The sequence below is a fragment of the Trichosurus vulpecula genome, chromosome 5 (genome assembly GCF_011100635.1).
Source record: "Trichosurus vulpecula isolate mTriVul1 chromosome 5, mTriVul1.pri, whole genome shotgun sequence".
NCBI classification, from domain to species: domain Eukaryota; kingdom Metazoa; phylum Chordata; class Mammalia; order Diprotodontia; family Phalangeridae; genus Trichosurus; species Trichosurus vulpecula.
The window spans coordinates 133343100-133368846 of record NC_050577.1 but is presented as its reverse complement, the minus strand read 5'-3'; the positions used below and the strand labels follow the sequence as shown (position 1 = coordinate 133368846).

The 25747-nt window shown below is 37.3% G+C and overlaps 1 protein-coding gene across 1 annotated transcript in view; it reads left to right on the top strand.

The window, feature by feature from the left end:
• The window catches only part of CFTR (CF transmembrane conductance regulator), a 224290-nt gene that overhangs the window by 111484 nt on the left and 87059 nt on the right, over nucleotides 1–25747 (top strand). Inside the window, exons 12-15 of the mRNA XM_036761406.1 lie at nucleotides 11528–11622; nucleotides 16592–16678; nucleotides 18551–19280; nucleotides 22773–22901. Coding sequence (XP_036617301.1) covers nucleotides 11528–11622; nucleotides 16592–16678; nucleotides 18551–19280; nucleotides 22773–22901 — 1041 coding nt within the window. The remainder of the gene's footprint in view (nucleotides 1–11527; nucleotides 11623–16591; nucleotides 16679–18550; nucleotides 19281–22772; nucleotides 22902–25747) is intronic.

Below are 25747 nucleotides of genomic sequence, written 5' to 3'. Positions count from 1 at the left end.
GACACTAGCTGTGTGACCCTGGGCAAGTCACTTAACCCTGTTTGCTTCAGTTTCCTCACCTGTAAAATAAGCTGGAGAAGGAAACGGCAAACCACTCCAGTATCTTTGCCAAGAAAACCCCAAAATGGGATCATGAAGAGTTGGACATGACTGAAACGACCGGACAACAACATGAGGTTTATGTGAGGTTCATATAAGAAAACATATATAAGGCTTTGCAAACCTTAAAGCGCTGTATAAATATGAGCTAGTGTTATAAGTATTACTTATCCTCTTAGTGCTCTAAGCATTTCTGTAGGACTGTGAATGACAGACAAGGTGAAGATTACATTTGGTAGAGGAAGTTTCTTCACCCTAAAGTTCCCTATAGTAATGAAATCATACATCTACTTCCTATCCCCGCCTCCCTTGCCTGCCTTAGTGCCTTATGAATGATGGGTAATTTAAAAATATTTGCTGAATTGAATCGGATATGCTCTCCATGTAATAATTATGAAACAAAAATTGAGAATAAAGACCTTGTAGTTCTTCAAGGTTTGAGAAAGGAGTTTCTGACTTGGTGGAAGACTTCAGGGGAAGGCTTGTTAGTTTAACTAGTCCTTTAAAAGTGTGAGTAGTATTTCATTAGGCAGTATGGCATAATGAAAAGAACACTGGGTTTAAAGGCAGGATTCTTGTGTTTATATCCCAACTTCAGTGCTTCTGTTTGTCTGAGCAAGTCTCTTAACATATTTGAACTTCGGTTTCCTTCACTATCAAATTGGAGTAATAATGATACAGTATCAGATTTTTCAGTTCATCAGAAAATCCTCAAAATTTCTTTGAAGTTAAATATTTGATTCAATGAATGTATTTTACTTAAATATTGTTTGTTCCATTAAATATTTCTGAATTACATTAAAAAGTTTTTAACATTCATATTTAAAATTTTTGAATTCCAAATTCTCTCCTTCCCTCTCCCCCTCCCATAGCCCTTGAGAGGGTAAGCAACGTGGTATTAGTTATGCATATGAAGCCATGCAAAATATATTTCCATATTAGCTATGTTGTAAAAGAAAGCACACACACAAACAAACCCAAGAAAAATAAAGAAAGTGAAAAAAGTATGCTTCAATCTACCCTCAGATTTAATGAGTTCTCTCCCTGGAGGTGGATAACATTTTTCATCCTGAGTCCTTTGGAATTGTCTTGAATTGTTGTCTTGATTGGGGTTGTTAAGTCTTTCACAGTTGATCATAATTGCAACATTGCTGTTACTGTGTACAATGTTCTTCTGGTTCAGCTCACTTCACTTTGTATCAGTTCATATAAGACTTTCCAGGTTTTTCTAAAACCATTCCACTCATCATTTCTTAAAGCACAATATTCCATCACAATCAGATACCACAGCTTGTTCAGCCATTCCCCAATTGATTTCCAGTTCTTTTCCACCACAAAAAGAGATGCTATGAATAATTTTGTACAAATAAGTCCTTTTCCTTTTCTTTGGTTTCTTAGGGGTACAGACCTAGTAGTGGTATTGCTGAGTCAGAGGGCACAGTTTTATAGGCCTTTAGGCATAGTTCCAGGTTGTTCTCCAGAATGGGTGGACCAGTTCACAACTCCACCAACAGTGCATTAGTGTCCCAGTTTTTCCATTTCCCCTCCAGCATATGTGATTTCCCTTTTCTATCATGTTAGCCAATCTGATAGTATGAGGTGCTATCTCTGAATTGTTTTAGTTTTTATTTCTCTAATCAGTAGTAATTTAGAGTATTTTTTCATATGACTCTTGATAGCTTTGATTTCTTCTGAAAATTGACTGTTCATATCCTTTGACCATTTATCATTTGGAGAATGGCTCTTATTTTTATAAATTTTACTCAATTTTTTTATATGTTTGAGAAATAAGGCCTTTATCAGAGAAACTTAATGTAAATTTTTTTCCACAATGAATGTATTTTCCAGTTATCAGAAGAAATTTAATTTACTAGGACTACATCAGCTTGCTAAGAAATCTAATAAGGATCACCTACTGCTCAATCCAGTGAACCAAACAAAGAATCTCAACCAATATTTCAGCTCATTACTATATTTCAAAACCAACATCTTAGAGTAGGTTAGATTTTAAATTTTTGCCTTTATTGTAAGCAAAAATTAGCAAAAAAAGTAAATTTAATTCAGCTTTGTGGAGATTTTGTTGTATAATGGGTAGAATACCAGGCTTGGAGTCAGGGCCGCTGAAGTTTGAAACTGTTGTCCTTGGGCAAATTTCTTTGGATAACTCCCTAGGACTTATCTATGAAGACATAAATGAGTTCTTAGTGGAACTCCACTGAGAATGTCTGATGCTGATAAAATCACTCCTAATTAATAGGCTTTAGCTAAGCCTGTTGTGTTGAAAATGCCATTTAGGGAGGAAATTAGTAGTCTTCATTTTGCTCAAGAAAAATGAACTTAAGGGCAACTAACAAAAGGAATAGAGAGCGCATCTTCTTTGTCTAGAACTGGTGGTATGGAAAAGATCCATCCTGAAACTGTTTAGTTAAAAAATAGACTGGGTTTAATTGGCTTTTTTGTGTGGAAACAACAACATTGTATAAAGGTAGTCCCTATTTCCGTGGTTGAAGTTTTCAGGTCTCATAAACAAGTTTTAAAGAAGAGAACAAAGTATGTACCATATCTAGATCTGTCCTGTAACATTTTCATTATATGTCTAAGGACGTAAGGTTTTTAGAGGGGCAGACCATCTTGCTAGCTACACCAATTGTAAGACCAAATGTAAGGGGTTGAGCTGTTCTGCCTAGATTTGCTAATTGTAGGGATGCAGACCCTCTGACATAATTCTGAGATACTGAAGAAAGAGGGGCCCATGCCAGCTTGGTTGTATATGTATAGATTTGTTAGGGTTATTGGCAGGGTTTATTCATGAAACCCAGTCATTGGTAGCAGGAGGCCAGAATGTTATGGTAGATCCCTGCACCAACCCTAGGCCAGGTCAGATATTATGTAGGAACAGAACAAAGAAGGCATAGTGTCAGAGATGGTCCAGGGTCACCTGCAAGTATTCTCACAAGATGTTGGAGCTTCTTTTGTGCTTACATTTGTAAACTACTCAAGGTAGTTTACATTCTTCTGTGTAGTCATAGGTCACATTCCCACTTTGGCTACCACAGTACAACAGTAACCAGAGGTCTTAGAAATGTTAATCACTTGTTAATATGTTTCATAGAATTATGTATCCAGAAGAGACATCAGAGGTCACCTAATCCAAAACTCCTCAATTTGCAAATGAAGAAATTGAGACCTAAGGAAGTTAATTGAATTGCCTGAAGTCATATAGGTAGTAAACACCAAAAGCCACATTGGAATCCTAGGCCTCGGACTCCAAAGCCAGGGCTGTCTCTTTGTACTGAGAGCTACTGAAACAGATTGTTCATGTATGAATTTTTAGAAATGTTTGATGTTCTTCAGGTGTATTTGGATATTTCTTCATACGTAAATCTGCAAAATTTTCATATTTAACTCTCCTTTCAGCTGTATATCTTGAAAATAGTCTCCAACTATATAGATAAATTCCAGAACATAAACAATGCAATCCAGTGATGATGCTTCAAGCCCTGAATACAATAGCAGAGGAGTAAATATAAATTTTGAATTTATTTTTAAAAGCACTTAAAATTTTTTTTAAAAGATGAATACATACAAAGTGGAGAGTTAAATTGTTTCCAAAAAGGTCAAGGAAAGTTGAGTAGAATTCACTGCAGGAATCCTGAATGTCTTGTTAGAAAGGATGACAGAGAGAAAAAAAAACTAAACTGAAAATGCATTTTGCCTAGCAAGGCTAGAAGGGAGAATTCTTCAATGTAAGTTCTTTACTACTATAATCGTCTAATGTTCACTTACCAAGAGGGTTATCACATTGTTGCTTACTAAAACATTTATCCATCTAACTGGGTGTTTCCTTATGCAGTAAGTACTGCCTTAGTCAATTATCATAAAGTGTGGGAAAATGATAGCAATCTTCCTATTCATACTCACTGCCAAAAAAAAAAAATCAAACCCAGTAGTACACAGTGTGTTTCTGCTTCTAAAAGGAGGATACAGATTCCCAGAAACCAGGCTACAAGGACCGGAAGACATATTTTTTTGTAATTAGATGATTGCAATTAAGATGGATGGAAAGTGAATGGAAAATATTTTAAAAACAGTTAAATGTTGTAAAATTTGAAACTCTGTCAAATATATATGATGTTGACCAGAATGGTAATATAAATTCACTAAGGCTTTATAAGCAAAACAAAAAAGGAGCATATACAACTATTTTAGAAGAATTTTAAGTCTACAAAAAGTATACCATAGTATACTGAAAAATGTATGTCAGGGAATTATAGCTAATATTGAATTTTCTTTAAAAATCGGCTTTCTAGTTTTCCTACCATCTGTAATATGTATCAGATGACATCATTCTCTGGACATGGAGAGATGGCTCATATTTTCCTGCCAGATTTTGTTCGAAGCAGAAACAGAGAATTAACTAGGCAGTCCTAGAGGCAATGCCCCTAATGTAATATACTCTTTTGGCCATCAGTTCAGTTCCTTTGCCATTACACTTGAATACCATTCACGTATTCCACTTTAGAAGCTATCTAATCTGTGCTGTTCAAGTTAGTTTTTTTAAAAATAATTAAAGTAAGAATGGATAGTAATACATTTTATTTTTTTAAGAGCATCTCAAAATGCTTTGTGATGTCAAGTTGCTAATCTTTATAAACAGCCAGTGTGAGGCAAGAACTATTCTAACCAAGGTGACAGGTGGAAGAATTGAGTCACAAAGTTTCTGACCTCAGATTTCACAATAATTTGGCAGAGCTTATATAAAATGGTACATGAAAGACAGAGTGATAACATTTAGTTTCAGAGAACCTAGGTTCAGGTCCCAACTCTGCCACCTGTGTGAACTTGGGAAAATCACTTTTCCTCTCTGGCACTTGGTTTCTTCATTTGTAAAGTGAAAGAGTCATTCAAGGTGACTTTTAGGGTCCCACCAATCTCTGTTACCATATTAATATTCCAGATATTTACTAAGCTCCTACTATGTCCCTTGATTGTATGACATCCTAGATGCCTGAAAAGGGGCACCACAAACAAAAATCCAGTCTTGGCTCTAATACAGACTTGGGAGTAAAGATGCTGGGTATGTCATGCATTTTCCACTTTGAGGCTTAACTGCATTCCAGGAACACACCCTAACTAAAATATTACCAAAGCCAACTCCGGTGAAAAGTGAATAGAGAAGAGCCTGCATTCTGAAAGTTCATGCCCTAAAATTTGGGCCAAGGAAGAGCCTTAATCATGTGGGAAACTGATGTTCATCTAGCATTTCAGGAGGCTAACCTGAAGCATTTCCAGAATGCAGAGCATGACTGAAAAGGGGGCAGGCCATCTGAATAATAGGAGGATGTTGAGTGAATGGATAAGTGAATGGGATGAATGAGGGAAGCCCACTTATAGTGGGAAAAAGCACCCATTCTTCTGAATTTATTTTTTTTTGGCAATGAGTGGCTGAGCAATCACCTCTGGAAGTTTTGTCAGTAAAAAATAAAAACAGTGCTATGACTAAAAAATAATTACAAAAAAGTAGAATTTGGCTAGTGAGAACAACTGAGAATAAGAGTATAAAAAGCTAATTGTTTTTTTTCCTACCTCTAATTCCACTTTTGGGGGAGGATAGAAGAAGGGAAAAGAAAGAAACAAGCATTTAATGAGTACCTGCTGTGTGCCAGGTACCATGATAAGTGCTTTAGAAATATTATTTTATTCAAGCCTCACAACAGCCTGGGAAGTACTGTTATTATTCCCATTTTTCAGTTGGGAAAACTGATGTAAACAGAAGTAAGGTGACTTTTTCGGAGTTACTAAGCTAACAAGTGCTTGAGACTGGATTTGAACTCAGGTTTTCCTGACTCTAGACCCATTCTTCCACCTAGCTGCTTTGAGGGGTAAGATTCTCTGCTTCACATCAAACCTCTGAAAAAATAGGATTTGAGATGTGATGGGGTCAAATGGAATGCTATTTCAGATTTTCTTTGGAGGAATTTAATTTTATCCCATCACTTTTGAGAGGATAAAAATCATTTTGCTCTAGGAAGCCTCTTGATTTGTTCTTCTATTTTCTTTCCGTTGATCCACTTTCCACTCCTGTAAGAGGCAGTCAGGAAAAGGATGGGGAATTTTTAGAAAAAGGAAAAGAGAGAGGGGATTCCTTTCTGTTTCTTCCCTGCCTCTTTCCCTCTACTTCATTGGCAAGGCCCCTCTATAAATATTGTCAGTTCCTGGGAAAGAAATTTGGCTACAGATTCCTGGTTTTTTTTGTTTTGTTTTTTAATCTAGTTTTAAAGAAGGAAGAATGAAGGTAAAATAGTTTCTTTTATAATCTTACTTTCAATACTTCAACATACTAGAAGTGAAACCTTTAACATCTTGTCTTTCCCATCTTTGTTCCCCATTCCAATTTTCCTAATTCTTTCTCCTGTACTTTATCTCTTACACTTTATATCTTTCAGTGTATTTTTTCTCTCCTATTTACTTTCTCCAGTCTGTTTCTTTCCTCTGTCATGTTCTCCTTTATTCCTTCATGCTTGGTGTTGTGACAAATGTACTGGATTTGAAATGAGAAGACCTAGGTGTGAGATGCAGGTTCACCATTTACTAGTTAAGTGACCATGGGCAAGTCACTTTAATAATTCTGAACCTCAGTTTTCTTATCTACAGAATGGAAGTAATCATAGTTGCACCTTATCTCATAGAGTTTCTGTGAACAAAGTACTTTGTGAACTGTCCATCTTCCTTTTCTGAAGACTTGACATTTTTCTCCCCTCCCTCTTTTTATGTCTGGTGGCTCCTTCATTCTATATATGCTGAGTCCCTACGATCATTTTTGTTCTCTCACTGGCGCCAGGACTGGGGCTAAGTGCATCATTATAACTCATCTTTTATTATATGTACTATACTGTATATGGGAAAGAGAAAAAAGGTGCTTTAGGTGAAAGGGAGTGAATAGATGCTTTGGAGAGGAGTAACTGCCCAACATTTCTTTTCCATCTAACCAATTTTTTTATGTCCTCCATAAATTTTTTTTGCAATTGCCCTAACCTGAGACATTCTCCTTCATCTGAACTCTTATAGTTTGTTTGTCTGCATAGTTCATTTGGACTCATTGAGGAAGAGAGGAAAGTATACCGGAGGTTGGTTGAAAAGAATAAACCTTAAAGGAAGACAGGTTACTGCGTGATGCTGGTAAAGGAAGAGCCTAGATAGTGGCAAGGGTGTGCAAGGAGTATTCCAATTCCCCCACCTCAACCAGTTGGTCAGGGTGAATGAGTGAAAGATCAGCCAGTTCTGGAGGTAGCCAGGGAAGCTGTGTCATCAGGAAGGAAACCAGGTTTCAGTGAATGTGAGAAGACAAAAGGAGCAAGAAAAGAAAAAATTTAAAATCAAAGCTTGTTTGCTACCAATGGAATAGGCATTCTCAAAAGCACAGTGGAAGGGGTGGGGAGCTTTAAAATGGGGTGTTGGCAGGGTTGGATTGAGGGGGATGGGAATGAGGGAACAGCCAATGGGGGGTCAAGAATGGGGTTTGAATGAAAGGTAGAGGTTTAGAATCACTGGGGTGGGGAGTGAGTGATAGGGTGGGAATGTTAACTGTTGAGGAATGAGTTTAGGTAGGTTGTCATTTTCCTAAGGGGTTCAGCCTGGGAGCAGAGTTTTCCTGGAGTGTGAGGCAGCAGTGTATAGAGGGAAAGGAGCTAAGGGGCCAGGTAAACTAAATGGTGGCCAGGATGTGCCCAGAACCTGATCCAGTGGCTTTCCTGAGAGGCCAGGGATGGAAGCTCTAACAAATTATTGTAGGCCAAATAAATAGTACATGCTCAATAAATATGTATCTGTTGATCAGTTGAGGAGTTGGGAGAGTACTGGTCATGAAGGAAGCAGAAGGGAGGGTGGGATATCAGTGGGGAAAAGTATAGGGAAAGGCCAGAGCATGGGGTTGTTGTGAGTAGGAGAGAAGAGGAAAAGAGTTCTATGAACAGGGAAGGAAGAGAGACTGAACGGGTGTGAGGCCACTCAAATTTCACAGAAAAAAAAGGGTTGCTTATTAATAAGCCTGTCTTCTACATTCATGCTCACTCATTATAAATGCTTGGTTACTGTAGTTCTTTGGCAATAAGAATGTTATTTATACTATTCTTCTTGTTAGTGAAGATGCGCATTAAAGATTTTTTTAAAGCAAAGTCTTCAGAAATATATTTAATTAGGCAGTAGTTGTAATAAAAATAATAGTTGCCAGGGTAGCTGGTTCTCAAGCAGTGGGAGAACAATATTAGTTTATACATGAAGGTAGGTTTCCCTTTTACATACATACATGCACAGCATCTTGCCTATGGCATATACTATGTGACCCTGAGCAAATCACTTAACTTCCCAGTGTTCTAGGTAAGTTTCCAAGATTGTAAATTTCAGAGTAAATGCTCACCTGCTTTCATAGAAGGAGTTTCCTCACCTGGTAATTCTCTGTATACCAATGAAATCACAGAGATACATCTGTGTGCATTATATATGTGTGTGTGTGTGTGTAGTTTTAATATATTGTAGATCATTCTGAACAATTGTATGAACACCAGCACTTTTTGTTACATATAGTATAGTGAATTTCATTGACTGTAAAGGCCTAAATCTAAAAGATAAAACAAAACATTATTTAGATTAAGCGACACCTGAAAACATAAGAATGCTGTTTGGGCTACAGTAATTGTTCAGGGATTTTTATCCTGTGTTCCCATTACTTAATTCAGAACATTAATGTAATTGCAAAGCGACCAGGATAAAAGGGGAAAAGGGGAGAAATTCTCTCTATTCCCTCACTACAAAATGCAAATCTGGTCCAACTTAAGAGATGTGGTGATTAAAGTGGGACAGGCCTGAGAAATCCTCATAGTAGTCACTACAATTTGCCTGATCTCAACTGCTTCTGGGAAATAATGCTGATTTTGACACAAATTTAAACATTTTGATCACTTCAAGAGTGATCTTTGGGGTATATATAACTAGGGGCGTGATGGAACCAACTCATACTGGCTCAGGAAAGCCTGTTGTTAAATTTTTTGGTGAACGCTAAAAATCAAGAATTGATTTAGTGTTTTGTTGATTGCCTAGACTTAAGAAAGTAAGGGCAAAATGTAAATAATGCAGATTAAGTGTAAAAATATGCTGCATATAGTTTTTTTTTTCTTCTGGAGAGCCAGTTTTTAAATATTTACCAGAACATCCCAGTGGATGACCCTGTTGGACCATTATTCTTTCTCTGGAATGAATAAGAATTCCTTAACTTCTCCTTGACTGAAAGGTTTAGGAACTGCAAGTTTCCTCCCTTTTAAAATTCCTCAGCCTCATCAATTCTCTCTTCTCTTCCTGCCTCGTCAAAATCGGTACCCCATGTCCTTGTTGAGGTTAACTTCTCTTTGTGTGTTCTGGATCCTTTCTGATAAGACTTTGCCTTCAGCAATTATCCAACCCCTCATTCTCAGCTTTCCACTGGCTCCTTCCCATCTGTCTATGAGCATCCTGAAGACTTTGAACTCCAATAAGACCTTTCCTTAATCCTTTCTACTCCACCCAACTAACATCTCATCTTTCTTCACCCCTTTAGCATTAAGCTTCTTGAAAAAGTAGCTCACACCCAATGACTTCCCTTTCCCTCACACCTGGTATTTTGTTTCTGTCCTCTCCCTAAAAAATTAAAAAAAAATAGTATTCTTTCAAAGGTCGTTGGTTGTTCACTGTTCATTTGTACCCCAGGCTTCGTTCTCTTTAGTTCCTCTGAAGTATTTGGTACTATTTTATTAATTACCACTGCTTCTTTCTTGATCTTCTGTACTTTGTTGGCCTCAGAGATAACACATTCTCCTTATCTCTTTCTTACTTCTGTAACTGGTCTTTCTATCTCTTTCACTAGTATCTTGTCTTTTTTTCCCCAAAGCATTCTTTTGTTCTCCCTATGCTGACTACTTGGTCAATTCAATTAATTCCCATGGCTTCAACTATCTCCTCTACGAAGGTGACTCTTAAGTTTTTACATCAGCTCTGACCTCTCCTGAGCTCCAGCATCCCGTCTTAGATTGCCTACAGGCTGCATTTACTTTCATCTATTATCTCATGTCCATTTTATATCTATAATGATATCCTAAGCTCATATGCCTTATACAAAGCTTCTCCTTTCTCCAGAAATTTTCTCTTTTACCTGACCTCACTATTTCTATCAGTGTGATTAACATTCAACCAAATCTTTCCCATTTAAAACATGCTGTTATCTTCCCACTATCTCATCTGTTATATCCACTTAGCAAATCCTTTCTATTCTAGCTCAGCAATATCTCTTGTTAGTTTTCCCAATTTCCCTATTCCCCCTGTAACCACCCTATATAGGAGATATAGGTCCTTATTACAATCCTTCTAAACTTCCTGAAAGACCTTCCCACCTTTAATCTTTCCCCCCACCGTACAAATCATCTTTACTGCTGCTGCCAGAAAAAAACTCCTTTATGCATGATCTAGTCATATCGCTCCCCTACTCGAAATTATTTAATGATCCCTTGTTACCTACTGAGTAAAGTTGAAATTCCTTTGCCTAGCATTCAAAGTTTGCTACGATTTGGTGGAAACTAATCTATCTTCAGCCTTGTTCCGCCACCTTTTATCTATATACATACATAATACATACATAGTGTGTATACACACATATATAACATATACAATATTGTAATATGCATAATATAATTATAATACATATCTCCTAAAAGAAAGAACCATTCTTTCCTTTTTATAGCACAAATGGCCCAACTGAACTGTTAAGGAATTTTGCAAATAGACATCCTATTCTAATTTATGACTGTCTTCTTTTTCTTTGTGCCACTCAGTGCCTAGTACAGATTACTAAACATAGTAGGTACTCAATATATGTTTGTTGAATGAATTTTTTTGAATGAATTTATTTTAATATTTCACAAAATTTTTTATTATTTCTTCCTGTACTTAGTAACATCATAGCAGTAATGTATTACTTCTGAAGTAGAGTACCATTATGGGCCACATTTAAAACTTGTAACTAATTATTTTTATAATCCAGGTTTTTGTGTCTGTGCTCATCAGTATGGTTACTTTTAGTTATGGTTAAATATGAATTTCCTGTCAAGTTGAAAGTGTTAAGTTGTGGTTTGTAGCACTGTATTGCTACATTATTCTACTGGTATCTGTTTAATTGTGAACTGACTTTCCTATTCAAATACAGCTTTTTCATCTCATGTTAATTTCATATTAAGGATATTTTAATATGTTTTATTGAGATTTTTTCCCCTTTGGAATAATTGCTTCATTTTAAAAGTCATAATTTCTCAGGAAAGAATTATAACAGAAAGTTTCCACCTGACCAAAGTATACGTTTTCATTCTTATAATCAGTTGATAATTTGCATGTTTTATTCTTTTAATAGGAAATATCAAAGTTTGCAGAAAAAGATAACACGATTCTTGGAGAAGGTGGAATCACTCTGAGTGGAGGTCAACGAGCAAGAATTTCTTTAGCAAGGTTAATATTTTGGTATTTGTTCAGTTGAAATTTCCTGTAACTAGAGTATTTATGAAAAGGCACAGAACCCTTTCAATATTTTTTAGGTCATTTGATTTAAAATACCTAAGGCTTCAGAGCAAGAGGGGTATTTTCTAAAATTTTATAACTAGTATGTTAAAAACATACTTTAAGACTTATAGATAATTGTGTAGCATCCAAATCTTATTAAAATGAAAACTTTTACAATGAGTGAACCTTAAATTGTAAATCATATTAACAGAGGTTTTTCCATACACTGTTATGCAATCCAAATCCCCCTGAGAACTGGGAGCCATTAGTGAGATAATACTAATTATATAAAAGCAACTAAACTCTCCATTCAGGTGAATCTTCTCAGGTAGCAAAGTATTTAATTAAGACTGACTAGCAAGGTATCTCACAGAGGAAAATAATCAGGGGGAAGAATTTTTCTTAGTTTTCCTTCTCCTCCCTAAGAAAATTGAATGCAATCGCCTATGCAAAGGAGGGAGAGCTTTTTTACTCCTTGAATAAATTTCGCCTCGAATGACTTTTCCAGAGCACCCATAGGAGGAAGGAAGAACAGATGGAAGGAGGAAAAAAGGCAAAGAAGGATGAAAGGAGGGATGGAAGGAAAGAGGGGGAGGGATAGAGGGAAGGAAGGAAGGTCTTTTTTCTTCCATGTCATCTTGTGTGACCCTGGGCAAGTTTTTTAACCCTGTTTGCCTCAGTTCCTCATCTATAAAATGAGCTGGATAAGGAAATGACAAACCCACTCCAGTATCTTTGTCAAGAAAACCCCAAAAATGGAGTCGTGGAGAGCTGGACAAGACTGAAACAATTCAACAGCAGCTTCTCAGTGTGGTCTTGTTAGCCAACATGGTGATCTGTGTACATCTCTGGGGTGTAGACAGTTGCCTTACTGGCTCCACGATCATCAGAGTTTTTACCAGAACTCCTGTATTCAGGCAAACATTTGCAATATCTCTCACGTGGTTTTTCCTCATTTTTTTCCTCCAACTAAAGACTATTTCCAGTTGCAATGGGAAGCCATCTCTGTCTCTCCTCTCTCTCAGTTTATTCTCATAATTGACAAGCAACTTCCAAGGGCAGCTGCTTTTCCCACCCTGTGGTGGATACCACAATGAATGCATTCTTCCTGTGGGGCTTCTTCAATGAAGCCTGTACCTCCTTAGATAACCCCCTGCGTCTAGTTATAAATCTGGTGTGAGTCTGATATCCTGGGACTTCTCCCAAAGAAAGTAGCCCTCTTGCCTCATACTTTGTGGGCAGTAAGGTCAGATAGGAATCAGACACCACTGACAATGATCAGCTTGCCCTTGGTATGCTATTGGATACTCATGATAACCCAGTCAGGTAGGTAGGGCTTGCCCATTATAATCGCCATTTTTCAGAAGAAGAGACAGGCTCATAGATATTAAATAACTTGCCCAAGCACACATTGCATGTCATTGGAAGAGGGAGGACTTGAATCCAGTTTTTCTGACTTGAAATTTCAATGATTTTTTTTTCCTTTTGTTACACCTTGCTGCCTCTCATAGCCTCAAAGTCTATGTCATGCCTTTCTATTTGTGGGTATATATTTGCCTCATGTAGCTTAAATTCACAAAGGAAGTTCTTTGAAAATAGCTATGATTTTCAGTTTTCCATTTTGTTTCAGAGCTGTTTTTTCACTGGTCTAGGGAACTCTCTCCCTATGAGGAAATTCTCTTTCCAGATGTAGATCAGCACACACTGTGCAGCCGTTGGTCTTAGAGATTCCTTGGGGGTCACAGAGAGGAGGGAGTTTCTCTCGGTGGAAAGGGTGCTGACTTTGGAGTCAGAGGAAATTGGGTTCAAATTCTGGTTCTGCCTCTTCTTATCTGTGTAACCTTGGGCAAGTCATAGCCTCTCTTGGCTTTGAGTTTTCTCAGCTATAAAATAAAGAGGTTAGATTTGACCTCTAAATTCTCTACTGTCTCTCTACCTGTGATCCTATGACTTGCCCTAACTAGCATGTGTCAAAGGAGGGACATAAACCTAGATTTTTCCCGAGTTTGAGGACAGTTCTCTCTCCCATAGTTTTCATTTTAATAGGCTTAAAGGTTAATTTTTTTTAAAAGTGGAAGTTGAATTATGTTAGATGACAAAGGCTGGAATTTATAATTGTTAAAGAAGAATGAGCACAATGGGTTGTTCTTACCTGTGCAATTATACTGGAGCTCATTGTATTTTGCAAAGAGGTAATAAATCATATATTGCTAGAGTTGCATAGAAACTCAGTCATCTCACCTAACTGAACACAAAGCATTATTCCCCTTCATAATTGAGTAATTTATTTGTGAGAACAAAAAATTAAACATGTTGAATCATAATTCAATTTAACCTGTTATCTCTGATAATAAAACAAATCTATAGCTATTCCCCAGTCATTCACATCTCATTAGAGTTGTTAAGGAGGGAAAAAACTGACTCATTAAGGTTTCACCTGGATAATGAGAACAATGACCTTGGTAATTCACACATGAGTTGAGAGTTGACTGAACCTTTCTCTGCCTCTTAGTAACCCAGGCTGCCTTTGATACTTAGCTCAAATCCCACTTTCTGAAAGAGCCTTTTTTGGTTTTTTAAGTTACTCATAACTCACCTCCCAGATTGCCTTATCTATATATCTTAGAAGAAGAAAGGTTTGAACCCAAGACCTCTGATTCCAGGTCCAGTGTTCTTTCCCATATGTGTCTAGAATGCCATTAAACGAAGTTATTTACATGTTATACATTCCTCCAATAGAATGTATGCTTCTATCTTACCGATAGTGACTGAGCTTTTTTACTTTTCTTTGTATCCCCAAAGCTCAGTACAGTGCCTGGCACATGGTAAACTTTTACTAAATGAGTGTTGAATGACTATACTATGTACATTTATGAATCAATGTAAGAAGCTTCTGCAAAGCTTACATTTCTGTTTTTGTCCTTTCCAAAAATATAAATAGAACTATAAAGATTCTATTTGACTTTAGAAGCTACATTGGTTCCTTTCATATTTACCACTCCTCCTTCCAATGTAAACATTTTTCCTTCTTGTACTGTTTATAATAATGTAATAAAAATAAACTTCCACCTATTAGAAATACTGAGATATTCATAAAAGCAAAATTAAAGGAAAAGCAGTATCCATTCCTTTTATATGATTGTTTTGGATTTATCTGTCCCACTTTAGTGGGAGTAATTAGGCCCTCTATTAGTAAACTAGCAAAAGCAGGTATATATAATGTCCATTTTGCAAGGCTAGGAGGTCCCTTGATTGCCAATGAATGAGTTGTATATCAACTGTGGTCAACTATAGATCAACTGAACAGATTACATGGACTAGACCAAGTACTACAGGACCCGTTTTTTAAAATACCAACATTCATGAGGCAGCTAGGTGGCACAGTGAGCAGAGCACCGGCCCTAGAGTCAGGAGGACCTCACTTCAAATCCAGCCTCAGACACTTGTCACACTTAGTATCTGTGTGACCTTGAGCAAATCACTTAACCCCAATTGCCCTGCCTTCCCCCCTCCAAAAAAAAAAAGAAATACCAACATTCTATTGTATTTTACTACCTAAGAAGTTTGGGTCCCTCAGGGTCTCTTTTAAGATAAATCTGATTTTTCTGCCTTGGGTTAAGGCCTCCAGATTCACCACAGAGTGAACTTCAGCCTCTGAGGGTGGCTCTTGAATGGTCTTAGCCTTTCTAGTGCTTCCTGAGCAAGGCTGAGCCAAGAGTAGACCAGGCTCCTTAGCCTAGTCCTATAAGTCAATAGAAGCCCAGACACTAGACTGGGAAGCAGAGGTCCTGGGGAAAATCTCAGTTCTGCTGCTGAATACCTGTTTGACTTTGAGTAAGTTTTTTTATCTGCCTTAGTTTCCTTATTTATAAAATAGAGGTGGTGGTGGATTAGATGATCTCTAATGTCACTTCTAGCACTAAATCCATAGCTTATTGTGTAGAATTTTATAAAGAAGCCTTTCACCAATCTCCAGTAATACCCCAACTTTGTTCAAGAAAATTCTCCCTCCCTTCCTTTCTCCCTTCCTTCTTTTTCTTTCAGTCACAGAATCCTTCTGAACAAAACTTTGCTGTAACCCTTCCCGTAAAAAACTTTCTAAATGATTTCCAAAATACTAATTGGTACTGCATGGTAGCAAATAGCCTCAAGGTGGTTAAAAACCTTAGAAACATTGCAAACCACTTAGTGAGAAAAATGTGATTGTTTGCTCTCAGAAGTGTTATATAATCGAGTGTGTTAGAGCTCCCTTTGTTATATGCTTCAGGGGAATTTTATTTTATTTATTACTTACTAAACCTAAAATTGGGGAAATCATTTCAGTTCATTACATTTTTCCTCAAAAACAAGTAAGGAGTTTTATTTTTTAATCTCATATTGTGTTTGGTTTGTAAACATTTGGTGACAGTAATATGCTGCATCAGGATTACTAGACACAAAGGAACATCAGATATAGCTCTTGCTGTCTTTATGTTTCTTTTGTCTTGAGAAACAAATATTTACAGTAGATGTGTGAATATTTAATTTTGCCATCGTTTTGATTGTCAATACTTGTACTTTCAACCAATTAATAGGATTTGTTAAGTGCCTGGTATGTGGCAGAATATGTTGCATTATAAAACAAAAATGTAGGTAGGCAATTATTTCATACCCTCTCCATCAACACACGTTGACTGAGTGTCACACATTATTTGGATACATTCAATGATTGATTTTGACCAATCATACCGTGTATTCACTAAATAGCCAACACAGAAGGAAAAGCCCAGATCTTTGTGGAGGAAAATTGGAAGAATCACTTAGGAAGCTGCTTTTAATTCAATACATGAAGACCTGATACTTAGAAAAATTTAGCTGCCTTATATGGTTTGCATGTAAATATGGAGGAAAAATGAATTTGTTTCCATTTCCTTTTTAGAGCAATATACAAGGATGCTGATTTGTACCTTTTAGATTCTCCATTTGGCTATTTAGATGTGTTAACAGAAAAAGAGATATTTGAAAGGTAAGTTATTTGAATAATTTACCTAATCCAGTTGTTTCTGTAGGGGAACCCCACATTTCCTTGACATAAAGAGTTCCTTAGGTGAGGAAGCTTCCTCTACCAAAACTGATCAACATCTTTGCAATTCATATTCTTAGAGAGTAGTTTAGAGGCATAGAGGGTTTAAATAATACTAAAGTCAAATGGGCAGCTGGGTGGCTCAGTGGATAGAGCACTGGGCCTGAAGGCAGGAAGACCTGAGTTCAAATCCAACCTCAGACCCTGGGCAAATCACTTTACCCTGTTTGCCTCAGTTTCCTCATCTGTAAAATGAGCTGGAGAAGGAAATGGCAAAGTACTCCAGTATCTTTACCAAGAAAACCCCAAATGAAGTCATGAAGTTGGACACGACTGAACACTACCACTACCACCACCACTAAGGTCAAACCACATGTGGCAGGCAGGCTTGAGCCCAGATCTTTGTAGAGGAAAATTGGAAGAATCACTTAGGAAGCTGCTTTTAATTCAATATATGAAGACCTGTTACTTAGAAAAATTTAGCTGCCTTATATGGTTCAAGGGGTTGCTTCCAAAGTCTAGTTTTATTTTCTTTTTTTCGCAGTTGGACCAAGTTTATTTTGGTAGTTTTGGCTTCAACATTAATCGGAGGTTAAAATATGAAAGAAAATTTGTGGAATTGCTTAAGAATCGAAAAACTCTGAAATTTAAAAAGGCATAAATATAGAATTGAGAGTTACAGAGGGCTGTAGTAACAACATGAGTCTATTCCCCCTACCTCTTCTACCATTTTATGATTAATAAAGAAAGTGAAACTCAAAAGAGAATATGTAAACTGTGTAAAGTCACACTTTTATTAGAAGTATTTACTTATGGCACAATTAACTAAAGACTCTAATTCCATTTGGAATAAGAATTATAACCCTTTGTAGTTACACAGTCCTTTTTCCTCCCTTCCCTACCACCAGGTCTGGAACTGTGAACCATAATAAAAGCAATTCTCCCTTTGTTTCTGCATAGAACTTTCTAATCTAGACCCAAGTGGCCACTCCCTGGCCACCACTCTTCTACATAATTTGTCTCCCCCATTCAAATCTAAGTTCCTTGAATGAAGGGATGATTAATAATAATGATAGCTAGTATATATGTATATGTATGTGTGTATATGTATGTATATATGTATATATACATATATTTATGTGTATGTGTATGTATATATAGGCTATATATAAATTGCATTTATATGATTCTTACAAAGGCACTGTGCTAAATATGTTGAAATAATTATCTCATTTGAGCTTCACAACAGGTACTAATTACTATTCCCATTTTAGGATTGAGGAAAGTTAACTGTGGGGATTACACAGCTAGTAAGTGTCTGAGGCTGGATTTGAACTTAAGTTTTCCTGACTCTAGGCTCAGACACAGCCCTTAGGGAACTGCCTTTGCTTTTGCGTTTGTATCCTGAGGGCTTAGTACAATGTTTAGCCAATAGCAAGTATTTAATAAATAGTTTTTCTTTCATTAATTCATAAAAAGTAAATGAAAAAAGGCTTATAATATAAGCTACATAATAGTTATATAATGAATTAATGAAACTATAAAGCAAGGATGTTATTAACCTTTTCTGGATCATGAATTCCCTTGTTAGTCTTGTGGAACCTGTGGAACCCTTCTCAGAATGATTTTTTTAATCTATGTTCATACTTGAAGAAAATGCTAGATTTCACTTAAAGATTAATGAGGATAAAGATGTAATTTTCCCCCACCAAAGTTTATGGGCCCCCTTAAAATGTGGAGGGGGCTAATATGATCATTAGAATTAGCCTGTGGGTGAACATCTTGTTGACATAAGCCACTTTTCTTTTTCTGAAGCTGTGTCTGCAAGCTGATGGCGAACAAGACCAGGATATTGATCACTTCTAAAATGGAACATTTAAAGAAAGCAGACAAGATATTAATTTTACATGAAGGCAGTTGCTATTTTTATGGAGCCTTTTCTGAACTTCAAAGTCTGAGGCCTGACTTTAGCTCAAAACTCATGGGATTTGATTCTTTTGACCAGTTCAGCGCAGATAGAAGAAGTTCAATCCTAACAGAAACCCTGAGACGTTTCTCAATAGAGGGTGATGCTGCTGTCTCCTGGAATGAAGGAAAAATGCAATCTTTTAAACAAACTGGAGACTTTGGGGAAAGAAGAAAGAATTCTGTTCTCAGCCCACTGAACTCCAATAGGAAATTTTCAGTAGTGCAAAAGGGTCAACAGCAAATGAACGGCATTGAGGAAAATGATGATGAGCCATTAGAAAGGAGGTTGTCTTTGGTGCCTGATTCTGAGCAGGGAGAGGCCATTCTGCCTAGGAGTAACATGATAAACACTGGTCCAACATTCCAAGGACGAAACAGGAGACAGTCAGTTTTGAACCTGATGACCCGCCCTTCTGTTCATCAAGGTCAGGGCATGTACAGAACGGGAAATGCTGCTGTCAGGAAGATGTCCATGGTCCCTCAGTCTCAGTTATCTGAAATAGATATCTACTCCCGACGTTTATCTCGAGACAGTGGCATGGACATAAGTGATGAAATTAATGAAGAAGATTTAAAGGTATTCGTGTGAATTTTCAATGGTAACCTTTTCATATGCATCACAGTACATAGAGAAAAACTTATGAGCATTTGGAGAGGGTGTGTGTGTGCGTGTGAGTGAGTGAGAGAGAGAGAGAGAGAGAGAGAGCGCTTTGGCCTTATGCCACACTGGAGTGTGGAGAAGAAAAGACATTTGGATTCATATACAAATGGCCTAAAAGTATCAAGAGAACAAACTTTTCAAGCTTTTTTGAAGCCTTCATTTATATTCAATGGAAATTTGCAAAGTAAGCAGAAATGGCCTGGTGCTTTTCTATGGCAAAGTGAGTTTCCTTGCTGGAAGTTCCAGATGCACTACTTGAAGGAAAAAGGGTCCAGGTCAGCATAGAAATAGGTTCCCCCCTTGGCAGAGGGATCGCCCTGTGAGGAAACACCTACCAATATACATTAGCACTTGTTTTGCAATTTATAGAGAATGGCCTAGGATGTAAAAAGTAAAGTGACTTGCTTGGAGTCACGAAGGCAACTTGTACCAGAAGCCCCAGTAGCCTGATGGATAAAGCATTAGCTTCCTAAACCAGGAATTATGTATTTGAACCCTATATGAGATGAATATTCTTTTTATCCTCAAAACTCCTACACGTTGCCAACTAGTTAAGGAGAGGTGAGTAATTTGTGGCTATTAATACATATAATCACAGATTTGAGAGCTGCATTTAGGAATGACCTACTCTAATTTCTTCATTGTACAGAGTAGGAAACTAAAGATCAGAGATATCGTATAACTTGTCCAAAGTCACACAGCTGGGCAGCACAGGCTAGGATTTGATCCCCTGTACCCTCTAACTCAAAATTTGTACTACATCACCCGGTCCCTCATCTCACTATCTATGAAACCTGAAATTGGGACTACATAGGAAGATCTCTCTGAACCTCAATCAGACCTTATATTTTGCATGCCCACAGTTTGAATGGGACTCTAACATACGGACAAAAATGTGAGAGCACCATTCTCATCCTCTGTCATGCAGAGGATAGTGCTAATTCAAATCGGCACTATGTGCTAGTACACTAACGTAGTCATGTATTAACATACCGTGTATACGTTGACATATGTGTCTATGGACATGTATCTACATTTGCATTATGCACACGTATATGCTGACAGGAGGTATTTTATACTGGAAATAACAGTAGACCTGGAATCAGAGGATGTAAGTTCAAATTGGAATTCTTTATCTGTTACTATGTGACCATGGGTAAATCACTTAAGTTTCATCTTATGAAGTAGTAGAGTCCAAAGGAAAGGTCATTGTAATTGGAGTCAGATACTCAAGTTCCAAACCCATTCTGTGAGTTACTCATGATTCTGGGAAGCTGATTTAATCTCTGTGGACCTCAATTTCTCATATAATATAATAACATAACACAACACAACACAACATTATAACATAATATATAAGGGAGGGAGATTGAGCCAGATGAATTCTGAGCCCTCTTCTAGCTCTAAATCTGTATTTACCTTTTTTAAATGAAGAAATTAGACTGTATGATTTCCAGCTCTGAAATGTATCCATTTATTTATATCATACAAAATTAGTTCTCTCTAGACAATTAAAATTTTAGGAAAGTTCATATATTTAGATGTATCCACCAGGGCTTCTTTAGATTCTAGTCTATCCTAAGTGAGTATAAAGTATGAATAAATTTTCTAGAAAATTATGGTTTTTAAGAATTGAAAATCTTATCAAGTGCTTCAATTGCAGTAAGTGAAAGCATAGATAATTTTAAACCTCACATGGGCATTGAATGAAAAAATAAGTTTTTCAGAAACTGAAAAAAAAGGTTATTTAAAAAAAATTTCATTTTACTTAAATCAAGAAAGTTTATATGAAAATGTCCAAGAGGTTTTCAAAGTGAGCTTTGTTTTCAATTATGTCACACCAAGATTATAGATCATTTTGTTATTTCATTTGGATTCTGTGCTCTGATAACCCTTAGCAGGTTTGCATATATGTGGACTAATTTTTTTCCTGGGGAAGTATTTACCATTTGCTTTCCTGGGCCATAATAAATAATTGTTTCCATTAACATGAAACATTTAAAGACTACTACTCAGACTTTGAAGAATAAAAATCAGGGGCCATATGCATGCAAGTTTTGTTAGCTGCTTCTGAAAAGAGAAGACACGTTAATTGACACACTCTTCCGTTATATAGTAAAATGGCCTTGGATAAATCACTTAGCCTGTTTGTGCTTCAGATTCTTCATTAGAAAATTGAGGAATTGTGGCATAATGATGTCATTTCCTTGGTCTATAAGAGCTCAAAAACACCATTTGATTTCAATCTGAAAGGATTTTTCAAACCTCAGGCTAAAGGTTTTCTTTTTCTTTTTTAAGGACGTAAGAAAGCAATCTCTTTTCTGCTTATAGATCTATCGTCAAAGGGAATCACTCCCTATAGGACCTTGTACTCCCTCTCCAAAGTCTGAGAACTGAAAGAACCTCAGAGCAGAAGATCATAGGATCACAAATTTAGATTAAGAAGAAGTCTTTAGAGCCCACCAAATCCAACTCTCTCATTTTATAGTTGAGGAAACTGAGGCACAGAGCTATTAAGTGATTAGTCCCATAAGGTCACGTTAGCTAGGAATCATCTGAGGCACAATTCAAACTCAACTCTCTTCCTGACCTTAAATCCAACCCTCTATCTACTATGCTACTAACTGCTTCATCATTAGAGCTGGAAAAGACACTAGAAAAAATAATCCAGAGTGAGTTAGTGGTAGTGCTGGGACTAGTATCTGAGTCTTTCTGTTCTAAGTCTTTTTGGGAGGCTTGCATATCCCACCACTTAGGGTACCTGGTCCTTCCATTTTTAACCATTTATATTTTATCTACCTAGGACACTAATTACTATAGAGGCCCAGAAGAAGAGATCCAGAGTAATAATCTTGTAGTTACATCATTATTGTATGGCAAGGAAAATTGTAAACTTGGGGGAATCCCTAAAGATCCAGAGACTATTTTAAGGCCCATTCCATAAAAAAACTTGCACTTTGAAAAATTCCATACCACAATCTAACACAAAAATATCTTATCCATGGCACTCAAGAATACTTTGTATATCATTTCAATGTTCATAGATTTTTAGATATTATTATTTTTAAAATCACATTCATTAATATTGCTTTCATACAATGGGTAACATGGACTAGCATTTGAATAAATTGTTTTTAAGTAATTGTTCAGTTATCCAGTCACTTGAGATACAGATACCCTAATTTGAAAAACTGTAGTATTTCCTGGTTTTGAAAGGGATGTGATATTTGCCATAGAATCAAGCTGATAACATCATAAATTTTTCTTACATGTATTTTAAGTTCCTAAAAATTCTCTAAATATCAGAAAGTAACATTGTAGTTATTTCTGCCTGCTCAATTAAAAATATGAATGTAGTGTGGTCCAGTTTTGGATCATTATAAATAATCATGGCCATTTTTTCCCCAGGAGTGGTTTTTTGATGATGTAGAAAACATCCCAGCTGTTACCACATGGAACACCTACCTCAGATATATTACTGTTCATAAGAGCTTAATTTTTGTGCTAATTTGGTGCCTCGTTATTTTTCTGGTTGAGGTAAGAATGTTCTACTTATAATGAATTATTATCATTCCAAATTAAGATTACAATTTTCTTTTCTTTTTTTTTTAATTCTGAACTTATTTTTTTATTTTTATTTTTAAATTTATTTATTTAACATATTTAGTTTTCAGCATTGATTTTCACAAGAGTTTGAATTACAAATTTTCTCCCCATTTCTACCCTCCCCCCGACTCCAAGATGACGTATATTCTGGTTGCCCTGTTCCCCATTCAGCCCTCCCTTCTGTCACCCCACTCCCCTCCCATCCCCTTTTCCCTTCCTTTCTTGTAGGGCAAGATAAATTTCTACGCTCCATTGCCTGTGTATCTTATTTTCTAGTTGCATGCAAAAACTCTTTTTTTTGTTTTTGAACATCTGTTTTTAAAACTTTGAGTTCCAAATTCTCTCCCCTCATCCCTTCCCAACCACCCTCTCTAAGAAGTCAAGCAATTCAACATAGACCACATGTGTATCATGTGTATAATCCTTCCATAATACTCATGTTGTGAAAGACTAACTATATTTTGCTCCTTCCCAACCCATCCCCCTTTATTGAATTTTCTCCCTTGACCCTGTCCCCTTTCCAAAGTGTTTGTTTTTGATTGCCTCCACCCTCATCTCCCCTCCCCTCCATCATCTCCCCCCTTTTTTATCTTCTTCCCTCTTCTTTCCTGTGGGGTAAGATACCCAATTGAGTATGTATGGTATTCCCTCCTCAGGCCAAATTTGATGAGAGCAAGATTCACTCATTGCCCCCTCACCTGCCCTCTCCCTTCTTCCCACAGAACTGCTTCCTCTTGCCACCTTTATGCGAGATAATCCACCCCATTCTATCTCTCCCTATCTCCCTCTCTCAATATATTCCTCTCTCATCCCTTAATTTGATTTTATTTCTTTTAGATATCTTCCCTTCATCTTCAACTCACCCTGTGTCCTCTCTCTCTCTCTCTCTCTCTATATATATATATATACACACACACACACAAATACGTATATGCATACATGCACATTCACGTATATATATATACACATAAACATATATATACATAAACATATACATATATATGCATATTCCTTTCAGCTACTATGATATTGAGGTCTCATGAATCACACACGTCATCTTTCTATGTAGGAATGTAAACAAAACAGTTCAACTTTAATAAGTCCCTTATGATTTCTCTTTCTTTTTACCTTTTCATGCTTCTCTTGATTCTTGTGTTTGAAAGTCAAATTTTCTATTCAGCTCTGGTCTTTTCACTGAGAAAGCTTGAAAGTCCTCTATTTTATTGAAAATCCATATTTTGCCTTGGAGCATGATACTCAGTTTTGCTGGGTAGGTGATTCTAGGTTTTAATCCTAGCTCCATTGACCTCCAGAATATCGTATTCCAAGCCCTTCAATCTCTTAATGTAGAAGCTGCCAGATCTCAGGTTATTCTGATTGTGTTTCCACAGTACTCAAATTGTTTCTTTCTGGCTGCTTGCAGTATTTTCTCCTTGATCTGGGAGCTCTGGAAGTTGGCGACAATATTCCTAGGAGATTTCTTTTTGGGATCTATTTGAGGAGGTTATCAGTGGATTCTTTCAGTTTCTATTTTGCCCTGTGGCTCTAGAATATCAGGGCAGTTCTCCTTGATAATTTCTTGAAAGATGATGTCTAGGCTCTTTTTTTGATCATGGCTTTCAGGTAGTCCAAAAATTTTTAAATTATCTCTCCTGGATCTATTTTCCAGGTCCGTGGTTTTTCCAATGAGATATTTCACATTGTCTTCCATTTTTTCATTCCTTTGGTTCTGTTTTATAATATCTTGTTTCTCCTAAAGTCACTAGCTTCCACTTGCTCCAATCTAATTTTTAAGGTAGTATTTTCTTCAGTGGTCCGTTGGACCTCCTTTTCCATTTGGCTAATTCTGCCTTTCAAGGTATTCTTCTCCTCATTGGCTTTTTGGAGCTCTTTTGCCATTTGAGTTAGTCTGTTTTTTAAGGTGTTGTTTTCTTCAGTGTATTTTTCAGTATTTTTTTGGGTCTCCTTTAGCAAGTCATTGACTTGTTTTTCATGGTTTTCTCGCATCCTTCTCATTTCTCTTCCCAATTTTTCCTCTACTTCTCTAATTTGCTTTTCCAAATCCTTTCTGAGCCCTTCCATGGCCTGGGGCCAGTTCATGTTTTTCTTGGAGGCTTTTGGTGTAGGCTCTTGCACTTTGTTGACTTCTTTAGGCTGTATGTTTTGGTCTTTGTCACCAAAGAAAGAATCCAAAGTCTGAGACTGAATCCGGGTGTATTTTCACTGCCTGGCCATATTCCCAGCCAAGTAACTTGACCCTTGAGTTTTTCAGTGGGGTATGACTGCTTGCAGACTAAAGAGTTCTATGTTCCACGTTTGGGGGGGATGCGCCAGCTCTGCCACACCAGCACTCCTCCTTCCCCAAGAACCCCCAACCCAGATGGGCTTAGATCTTCAGCAGGCTGTGCACTCCTGCTCTGATTCGCCACTTAATTCCTTCCACCAGGTGGGCCTGGGGCTGGAAGCAACAGCAGCTGTAGCTGCCCCACCTCCGCTGCCCCGGGGGTAGTGGCCGAGCCTCCAACTCCCACTCCCGCAGCTTTTCCCACTAACCTTCTCTGCTGTCTTTGGTGTTTGTGGGTTGAGAAGTCTGGTAACTGCCACAGCTCACTGATTCAGGGCGCTAGGGGCCCCATCTGCCTGGCTCCTGGTCTGGTTGGTCCGAGCCGTTTGCGCTGGGCTCTGCTCTGCTCCCAGCTCTGTGTGAGATAAACCTCACCCAGAGACCATCCAGGCTGTCCTGGGCTGGAGCCCTGCTTCTCTCTGCTGTTCTGTGG